We start from the raw sequence: 10269 nt of genomic DNA on the forward strand, positions 1-10269 counted from the left end.
AGCCAAGTTCCTGATTGGTAGATGTGACGTGGCGACCTGTCAAACTTCAGATATTTAAATTTTGGCTCCGCCGCCCTATTCACGCCTCGTCATTATATTTTCTCTTTTCAAGTTAAAGTACATGAAAGTATTTCATCTGATGTACCTGGAAAGTGATTTCAAAATAAAAGTCTGACAGGGGGAAGTCGTCAAAGCGTTTTCGTGCTCCCGCTCTGATTATCTCGCCGTGGGACGGCCGGCTCCATGAATCGCTCCTTTCATAAGTGGGAGAGCTTCATGGCCAAAAGGTTTTAGCACCCTCCCTCCCCGTCTCCTCTTCCCATCATTCACCTCAAATTTTCCTGCATAACCTTTTCTCTGCCCCCCCCCCCACTACAAAGCTGTCGGCAGCTCTATCAGACGGGCCAGATAAGGTAATCCTGCTCAGTTGGCTGTTAGAGGTCTCGGGCCTCTGCTCTGATGAGTGGGACATCTTATATCTCGCCCCCCCGGACCCCACACCACATGTTCCAGTCAGCTCAAAGACTGCTGGTAAACTGGAGGCTGGCGGGGTGGGGGTTTCCTCGGTTCTTTGTCAGTTTTCTCCAACATTACTTCATCCAGCATTTGCAGAAATGACCTCAACTCCTCTGGGATTTATTGAGCGCCTCGCTCCTGATACGATCTTCACGGCGGACAATCGGCCTGGAGCGGTAACCCAAGACCACAGTGTGAGCAGAAAAGACAGAAAGAAGATACTCACCGGCCCACAGGGGGCGTTCTGGAGGGTGACGGTGAACTTTCCTGAAAGGCGACTTTTGACCAAGACGTACTGACATGTTGCAGGGAAAGTATAGATCCGCCCGTCAAAGGACTGGAAAAACATGTCGCCTGTCACCGAGCACTCGCCTGTGCAGAAAGACACTCTTTTAGCCTCCAACGAGGAAAGCTTCTGCAATTTTGGTTTTTCTACCGGCCACAAGGAAACATACAGTACAGTAGATTGTCAAAACAGCTAACATTTTAAAAACTTTATACCACAGAACTGGTAGGTGTTCTCATTCAGACTGTCTTAAAGAAGTTTAAAAAAAAACTTCAGTTCCTCATCAAAAACAGTGTCTATGTGCTGATATAATAAAGGGCGTCAATATATTTGTAGTGTGCTATCTATGGGGAGACACCAGAAAATAAAACATTAATAAGTATTATCAACATAATTTATTTCAGTTTGGCGGGCCAGATTAAAACGTTTGAGGGGCCGCATATGGCCCAAGGGCCGTAGTTTGCCCATCCCTGTTCTAGAGCCTAAAATCTTCACCAGTCAGTAAAAACGGAAGGTTCTGGGTGGAGTTCCCCGAGTCAGAGCCTTCCTCAATTTGACATTTTTTCCATAATATAAAAGGTAAAGCAGGAAAACACAAACCTGGGCAGCTGTGGTCAGTGCAGTTCCACACTCCTCCCACACATGTGCTGTAACAGAGAGCATCCACAGGAGATTCAAACTACTGTAAAATCCTTTCAATGGACTTTATGCTGTTTTTGGCCAAAATCAAAAACTTGTTTTTTTTTGTAGGACATAGTTTCTGCAGAATGGCAGATGTTCAATAGAAACTCGCTAGTGTGTCATCCCTGCTGTCATCCCTGTGTTTACACTCTCTCCTGCTAATTCCACTGCACATGTGGCAATGACAAATAAATATCTGTGCTAGCTTACAGCCCTCACGACCTCCAGCTAACATTAGCAATGCAGCAAAAGTGGCTAGTAATATTGGAGCAAGCTGTACAATTTGATCCAGATTCCAGAGGTAAAGGAAAACAAAGACGTTCTTGAATCTTTTCGTCTCTAAGTAGATCCATCAGAATGGGGTGGAGCATGGAGACTTTGATCCCGCCCATTTCAGATTCAATGTCACAAAAGAGAGCTTTTTCAAACTGCAGTTTTTGTCTGATTCTTGCTGATTTGAATAAAGAAAAACCCAGACATTTTCAGAGTTTTGACGTGAAATCGGCAGAAAAAATAAATAACAACAATCAAATATGTAAAAATGTTGCCTTAAAACAAACACAGTTGAACATGTAAAAGTGAGCAGCCTGAAGGTTCAGAGGGCTGATCCGACAGCTCAAGACCAAACAGAGAGCAGAGACTCACCAGTTGTTGCATTCCTCCTGCAGCGACTGTCCAGCAGGATAAAACATGCCGTGGTACTCGCATGGGCAGTCTGACGCCTCCACGCAGCCCCCATCCTCAAAAATCAGACCTGAACGCAAGCAGGACGCACATGAGCATCAGTTCCCACAAAAAACCTGGAAATACGATCATTAGAGAGCCTGACATCAAGTTTGAGGCCTCTTCAAATTTGTGTCTTTAAACAAACATCACATTTTGTTGTCTTTTTTATTACTGTGTGAATGCTGTGGAGCATTTGTCCAACTTCAACCCCTTCACCTATTCAGCTCAATCAGCTATCAAGATATTCAGCTCTTTTAGGAGACAGGCGCTTGAAAGTTTAAACTTCAACTTTTTAAACTATTCAACCAACTACCGCTTGTTTAACTCCATTGAAAATGGCTTACGGAATCTTTAAAAGCCCTTTCAGCTCTACAAAACAAAAGAAGTCAAATAGACTTTCAAATTGCAGTTCAAAGTCGACATGTCATCTTTGAGCCAGTTTTAAGATATAAATGTACGTGAATGCATGTGAGCTTCAGTTTGCACCAGGTACTGGAGTGGAGCAGTGTGTTAGGAATGAAACACTTCAAGTGGATTCTCTTTGCTCCAGCTTTTTGGACTATTTTGGCATTTACTAAGATTTTTAGGCTATTTTGGAGATTTGCTAATATTTCAGATATATGCTAGCTATTATGGCTAATTTAGGCTTTTTTCAGTTTTTTAGGCTGTTTTGGAGATTAGCTAATATTTCAGCAACATGATAGCTGTTTTAGAAATTTGAGTCTTTTTGACGTTTTTAAGGCTAATTTGGAGTTTAGCTAATATTTCAGCTTTATGCTAGCTGTTTTGGCTAAAGTAGACATTGTCCCAGTCTTGTAGGATAATTTGGCATTTAGCCGATATTTTAGCAAGCTATCAACTTCAGTGTTTTCAGCTATCAGCGTTTTTAGTTATCAATTTCCGTATCTTCAGCTATTAGCATCTTCAGCTGCCACATTCAGCTTACAGCGTTCACACTAGCATTATTGCAGGTAATGCTATAAATCTAGTTATTATTATTTTTTATTATTTCTTTAAACTTTACATTACGTCAAATATACTTCTCTCAGTTTACATAAAACTACTCAACAGACACATCCACTAAACCTTTGCAAAAATAGAAAGACTTTAGTTTTTAGAAAAAGCATCTGCAATACAGACAGTTATTGAAACTACTGGTTGGGTCAGAGATGGGCTTTACCCCAAGAGTAGGACACTAAAACTGTTTAAAACTAAAGAATAGTCACCATCAGGACAGTAGCAGCCATCCAAACAGGCCAGCCTGCTGTCGATGCACGTGCGCTCCAGGCTGCAGGTCGCCGGGCAGCAGCTGATGCATTCCCGGTACTGCAGCCCCACAGGACACTGCTTCACTGATTGATCATGGGAATGAAAGAAACAATCTTTCATCATTAAAAGCCTTCTAAAATAGTGCATAAATGAGCTTCATCAGAGAATCTTCTTAAAAAATCTTCTGGTAGATTCAAACGCTACGATTCTGCAGAACATTTGGTATCTTTGCAGAACGTATAAACCCTGCATACCACACTGAGGAATGTCCCGCCTCCAGTCGTGCAGTGGGTGGTCGGCATGGGCGCAGGCCCGCGCGTACTCGCTGAGCACCTGGCATACCACATCACCGCTGGGACCGGACCTTTAACACAATGAAAAACAAGAGAAGGGCTCCTCAAGAGGTGCAGCTCTGCACGGGTCTGTCCTCAACAGCAGAACGAGCCCCCTAGCTGCAAACAAAACTGTCGCTCTGTGACACTGTAATCCAAATTCATCAGGACAGACCCGCTCATCTGCTATTCTGGCTGCTGTTCAGTGGGTGTTAGTTGGAGTGGGGTCGTCTGGAACAACAAAAAGTGCCCCAGGTCTGTGTCGGAGTTCCATTAAGTAAGGAATAACGCCCGGCAAGGAATGCATCATCAAGAGTTAACAGTTGACGCGAAAGCCTGAACCATCCGGCGTTAGGAGAGGACGCTTCAGGGTTCTGTGTCTGTGTGACACGTTGTCGCGCATGACCCCGACATAAACCAAATCAAGAGAAAGAAGAAGAATGAATCCTCAAATGCCATAATATGCAGAAATAAATCATCCTCAACCAAGAAAAACCTGCCAAATGTCAAATACATGATTAATAAAACTCCAGTTCTAGTTGCTGCAGGAACATTTTTGGTCTAAAACCAGACCAGCGTTTGAAGAACCATTCTATTGGTTTCACAAAACTGGGTGTTTTCATGTTTTAAATAAAGTTTTCTTTTTCGGTGAAGTATCTTGAAGTACGTTTTATTCAGAATAAGCTATATATATTTCATGAAGCAAAGATTATTTTTATTTTAACTAGACTTCTTAATATGGTTACGTTTATTGTAAGATTAAAAAAAAAAGTAGTGATGCATGATATTGACTTTTTACTATGGGTACTGATATTTTCCAGCCTCTTGCAGCCGATACAGAAAATCAACCAATATTATTTTAAATACTTGAGAAAAAAAAATTACAAGTACAAAGTAAGAGTGTTTGGCTCTTATGTATTCCAACAAATTTGCAGAACTTGTTTTACCTGCAAATAAATTGAATAACAAGTAGTTAAAAAAAACACTGTTAGCTTTTTCAGTCTGCTGTCCATCTGTAAACAGAGAAAGTGCGTTTTAATGGTCAGAACAAATGTTAAGACTTCAACTTAAATAGCAATGTAACAAGAACATTTCTTTAATACAAATAATCCCTGATATAATAGGTAGATATAAAAAGATATATTTTAATCTCAAAGTGCAAAAATGACTGCTTTGTTTTAAACTGATGTGTAAAAAAAATGGTTGTTCATAAAAATGAACTTTTCAAACACAGACAAATGTTTGGATTCTAGCAGATTAGAATCAAGCGCAACTCTCTGCTAGACTCTGGTGAATATAGCGCAGTGTTTGGGCAGGTTACTGCTGTTCCCGCCCTTTCTGTTGTTGTTATATCTGAGAAAGGACGCGCTGTCTGCATCTAATTTGGATAAATTCAGCTAAACTTCAGACCTTTTTGCTAGCGCCAGCTCTGCCATGCACGTGCGTTTGTTGTCTGTGTGTCTGCAGACCCCTCCCTCGTAAATGCAGCTTGTAAAGCAGTGAGGGAGAAATGAAGAAATGCTCCGTCATCGTATGTCACATCAAACAAAGTGATGCATGCTGTGTCCACGCTGTTGTCGGACCGCTATGCTAGCAAACTTTTGGTGTGAGCAGGTAAGCTGCAACACAAGTAAATGTTGAGTGGTGAATGAGGAAGCGTCGGCAGTTTAAGCTTTTAATTATTGGTCCGTTTTATCGGCAAATTTTTCTCTCATCGAAATTATCGTCGTGACGTCATAATGTCCATTATCTGCCAATAATTATGGGTAACTGATATTATTGTGCAACCCTAAAAAAAAGCCTTCACTATAGATTAATGACAAAAGAAGCAAGAAGATGAAGGCATAAAGTATATTAAATACATGGATGTGAATGAAAAAATGGTGGAAAACTATTAAAAAAAATTGAATGGTTGTATACTTGTATAGCATTTTATTACTTCTTAGAAGACCCAAAGCGCTTTATGACGGGTTCACACTGCGAAACGCCAGATCGCTTCCATCAACCTATGGTGTAGTTCACACCAGACCCGAAGCTCCAGTCCTGCGGCCGGCTTGTGCAGTGCAGCAATCTTTTCGGCTTCTGGTCTATTTTTTTTTACGAGCTGCGAGGAATTCGCATCAATCCTAACAGGAAGTTACCCCAAGATACACAAAAAATCCGGTCAATTTTCAAAATATAGCCAATTTTTCACAATAGAATACCACTACTGACAAATGCGATCATATTTTAGTATCTAACAGACTGTAGAGATGAAAATACAGTATTCCCCTCTTATCTGCTGGGGTTAAGGACCAGAGACCTCCACAAATACGCTGAAGACGTGAATACAGAGAACCCCCATCTCCGTCTCTCCCCCCGCAGCCGAAGACTGTCCGTTACCGATCCATACTCGTAAGAAACACTTCTGATCCTGCTTTGTAAATATTTATTAAAAAACATTGGAGTAGCGCTCAACGTAAAGTTTTTTATTTTTATCCAGATCAATAAACTGAGAACTTTTCATGAGGACTGTCACTCTGTCTCTCTGGGCCTTAAAAAATCACATGCTTCCTCTTCCATCAGTGAAATGTGAGAGAGCATCTCTCTCCAGAATTTGCTGGTTTTATCCATAATAAACACCTGCTCTGGAGGATAATAATCCTCTGCAATTATCTGAATATTTTTGAGCCACTTCTGAGTCTGCTGATGTCATTTCTCCATGCAGGCTCGCTGTGACTGCGCTCCTCTCCTGGGTAAATTCCTGCAGCACCTTTCAAAGCAAAAAGTTCATTAAAGTGTGTTGAGTTGTCTGAGTTTTTGTGACAAACGAGAGGAGTCATGTGGCCGAAAAAAATCTGCAAACACGTGAAACCGCAAATAACCGGGGAAATACTGTAAACGCGTAGACAACACACAAAAAACAAACATACACACACAGAACTGAGACACACACGCGCTCAAATCAATGTAGTCGGCTGAATACAGAGTAGGGGCCCGTTCCAAGAAGCAGGTTCAACAAATTTAGAGTTCAAACCTGAACTTAGAGTCACTGGACTCAAAATTCTCAAACTCAGGGTTTTCGGTTCCAGAACAGCTGAAAATGTTTGATTCAATCAACTTAAAGTTGTCAGAACCAGAATCAGGTGTGAGCGTCGCGACCATTAAAAGCCCTGATCATTGGAGCAAAGACAGCACGATTCACCATGGCAACGGGAGCAAACTAAGTTTAGTACTTCCGGCGGTGGAAATTGATAAGTTCCTTCAAGCAAATGCGACTATAGGAGAACATTTTCTGCAAGAAAAGCAACACAGCTGCAGCGGTAGAACAGAGAGAAAATATCTGCAGTTATTTGAATCATTTCTAATAATGAAAAAATAATGTCAGGAAGGTTATTTGGTCACTTGTTAGGTAAGGAATGGTTTTTGATCTGTTACTAATTTAACCAGTAATCTCCGTAATCGCATGAATGACCAGTTTTGGTAACCCCCCCCCCCACCTACACACACGGATATCACTGCACACTAAAAAAGAAACTGTAGCTGCATATGTTAAAAAAGCATTTATTTAATTTTAATTCTCAAGACTTAAAAAATATTCACCGAATTCTTTTTTTAAGCATCAAAACACTTTCTGTAGCCGGGAATCGAACTCGCAAACTCCGCAGTGGGAATCAGCGTTACTGACAACTGAGCTAATGTTTGACAATAGTGCTGGACAGTGGATGAGTTCAGAGCCTTTCCCGGTGTTTGACATTCAATAATTTCTATTGTTAAGGGTTTAAAATAAGGAAAAGAAAACGGTATTTTTTAATAGCGAGTCCCTGGAAAAACTCACTATTTATAATATCGCTGAAATAAAAATGAATTGGGAAACTGCAGTCAGTCGACTCGTGTCCTCCAAATCCTCTACCGACGTAAATAACATTTCCTCTGGATTAATCAGCCTCCTCTCTACATGATCCTCTATGAATGAACATGTCATTCTGGTTTCTGAGTGGTGGAAACGTGACGTCTCTAATGTGAATGTTCTCTAAATGTTCATGAGGAACTCATATTTGAACATCTTTCACTTTAAAAAGGGGCGGAGACCGCAGAGAACTCTAAGTTTCCTGAAGAAAACCTGCTACCGACCAGGTTTCGTTCACAGACTCAGTTACCATAGTGATTGATTCTGAGTTCAGCTTAACCCGCTTCTTGGAACGGGTTTGGTTTAACCCACTTTCACGGGTTTGAGTTATCTCTCTTTCTGGAACCAAAAACTCAGAGTTTTGGTGAATTTGGAGTTCACGAACTCAGAGTTCCAACAAAACCTGCTTCTTGGAACGGGCCCCAGGGGGTGGTGTCTAAAAACACGATCAACAAACACAAACAAGGGGACAAGTCAAGATGGACGATGTCAAATTAATTGTAGACGCTGTAAATAACCACAGCTGACTAGAAGCGACTGTCACAAAAAAATATGTGGGAACTGAACCTTAGATCTTCCAAATAGAGGTCAACCGCTGTACCCCTGCACCATGGAGGAAAGGATGGAGGGTTGAGACCTCACCCCGCACCCTGCCAACCAACCCCATGGCCCTCAAAGTTGACCCGGACGTTCTTACTTGCAGAGGTCGTTGGAGCAGCTGGTCATGTACGGCAGCGGGCTCACAAAGTCGTGACAGCTCTGAAACGGGGGGTTGAGGAGCATCGAGCAAACCTCCTCCACTCTCTGCACAAAGACAGGAAACGGTCGGTCAACATTTGAAAGTCGAGCTGTTCTAATTTGCCTTTGTGAGTTTTCCGTACCATCAAAGCTTGAACGTCCACTCCAGCACAAGGTGACGTGAAAGAAGAGCCGACCGGAGGACAAGGGATCTGTTGAGGCTCCATCTCCATCCAACTGTTCCCAAACATTTCCAAGTCGTGAGTCAGAACACCTGAAAGATTTTCATGAAAAAAGACCTCATTTCTACTGTTTAATTAAGCCTGAGCTTGGCTTTTAAAAACACCCAGTTGAATAAAGAAAAACAACTTTAGAGTTCGTGCAGTTGTGAGGCAAACAGGAAGTGATGCACAACAGGACAAACACAAAACTTCCAACACAAGGAAAAAGGTTTTAAATCCATCTGTTATGACTCCACTTCAAGACAACTCCATCTGGATGAATGAGAGCTTTCATCGACTTCTGACAAAAAAACTGATGCAGCTACACTGTGACTCAAACGCTTTACATTGTCTTTAAGCCCATCCTCGTGTTCTGATGAGGCAGATCCATCACTTTACGATTAAACGCGTCAACGTTTTTTTGTTGTTTTTTTTATTTTGTTTTTTCAAATGTAACTTTTTATTTTAAGTTTTAGTAAAAATATATGTATATTTATTTTGTGTTATCCTCTAGTCTAGCAGGACAAAAAAAAACAGTTTTTAAGTTTACAACTGGGACTTGATGAAAAATCCTCAGAGAGAAACAACAAAACAAACAAACGTGCAAAAAGATAAAAGCAGTCCTAATATAAGAGACAACAAAAAGGGGCATACCTTGAAAAAACAATTTTGGAGCTTTTAGGTGTATTATACTGTTCATTCATATTTAAAAACCTGTACTCTCAGTACCAGCCACTCCCATACCCACGAAAATGAGCAGGTTCTCACGTGCTGAGGTCACAAGTTGAGAACCGCCCCCTCCAGGAAGAATCTTCTCCCTAGGCTAAGACAAGCTAGCAGTGATCAGCTAGCTTTGTGAGCCCCCCACCCCCGGCTCGTGCACAGACACCAGCTGTCTGTGTCGTGAGCCAGTTTAGCGATGGCAAAGAAACGTTCATTTGATTTAGCATTTAAACTTTGTGAAGAAGACTATTTCCTGGTGGAGAAAGGGAGCAGACTATTTCCTGGTGTATTTCCTGGTGGAAACGCGAGTGACGAATTAGAAGAACTGGTTTGAATGTGGATTATCGAGCAAAGACAGAAAGCTACGCGTGAAAGGGATTTTTGATACGGAGATTAATGATGTTTCAAGGAGAAAGGAAACATTCACAGCCAGTGCTAATCAGAACAGTGTTCTCATCATTTAAATGAATCCTGAAATGTTCATCCAGTCTTGTCTGGATTTTTTTGACTGAATTTCACAGCAAAATGAACCCATTACCAATTACCATCCAGTCTGAGTCTGTGCCAAAAGTTTTGGGGATAAACGCCCAGGCTTCACTGTTTGTACATCAATATTTCTCAAAAATAGGATTTTTTTTGTGGGTGGCACGCTGACAAGGACGGCTCTAGGAGGACATCAGGAAATGGGCACCCTCAAGGAGTGAGAGGCGGAGCCTCAGAGATCAAGTTGTATGGAAATAGTTCCCAAAAATAACTCATATTTCATAAATAGTTTGTTTTTTAGTGTTCCAAAGGTAATGTGTGATCATATATACTGATATTGTTTACTCTGAAAGACAAAAGAAAATCATAGTAAGGTCCCTTTTAAAGCCACGAGCAGTGTTGTGT

At 41.3% G+C, this 10269-nt stretch overlaps 1 protein-coding gene across 2 annotated transcripts in view; it reads right to left on the minus strand.

Annotated features, from left to right (window-relative positions):
• Nucleotides 1-10269, minus strand: part of otog (otogelin) — a 100750-nt gene that overhangs the window by 75603 nt on the left and 14878 nt on the right. For both annotated transcript variants that reach the window (XM_024263082.2, XM_024263084.1), the window contains 7 exons: nucleotides 8581-8711; nucleotides 8397-8503; nucleotides 3733-3842; nucleotides 3436-3561; nucleotides 2129-2237; nucleotides 1403-1449; nucleotides 743-888 (listed from right to left, as the gene is read on the minus strand). In XM_024263082.2, coding sequence (XP_024118850.1) covers nucleotides 743-888; nucleotides 1403-1449; nucleotides 2129-2237; nucleotides 3436-3561; nucleotides 3733-3842; nucleotides 8397-8503; nucleotides 8581-8711 — 776 coding nt within the window. The remainder of the gene's footprint in view (nucleotides 1-742; nucleotides 889-1402; nucleotides 1450-2128; nucleotides 2238-3435; nucleotides 3562-3732; nucleotides 3843-8396; nucleotides 8504-8580; nucleotides 8712-10269) is intronic.

The sequence above is a fragment of the Oryzias melastigma genome, unplaced genomic scaffold (genome assembly GCF_002922805.2).
Source record: "Oryzias melastigma strain HK-1 unplaced genomic scaffold, ASM292280v2 sc00236, whole genome shotgun sequence".
Lineage (NCBI taxonomy): Eukaryota > Metazoa > Chordata > Actinopteri > Beloniformes > Adrianichthyidae > Oryzias > Oryzias melastigma.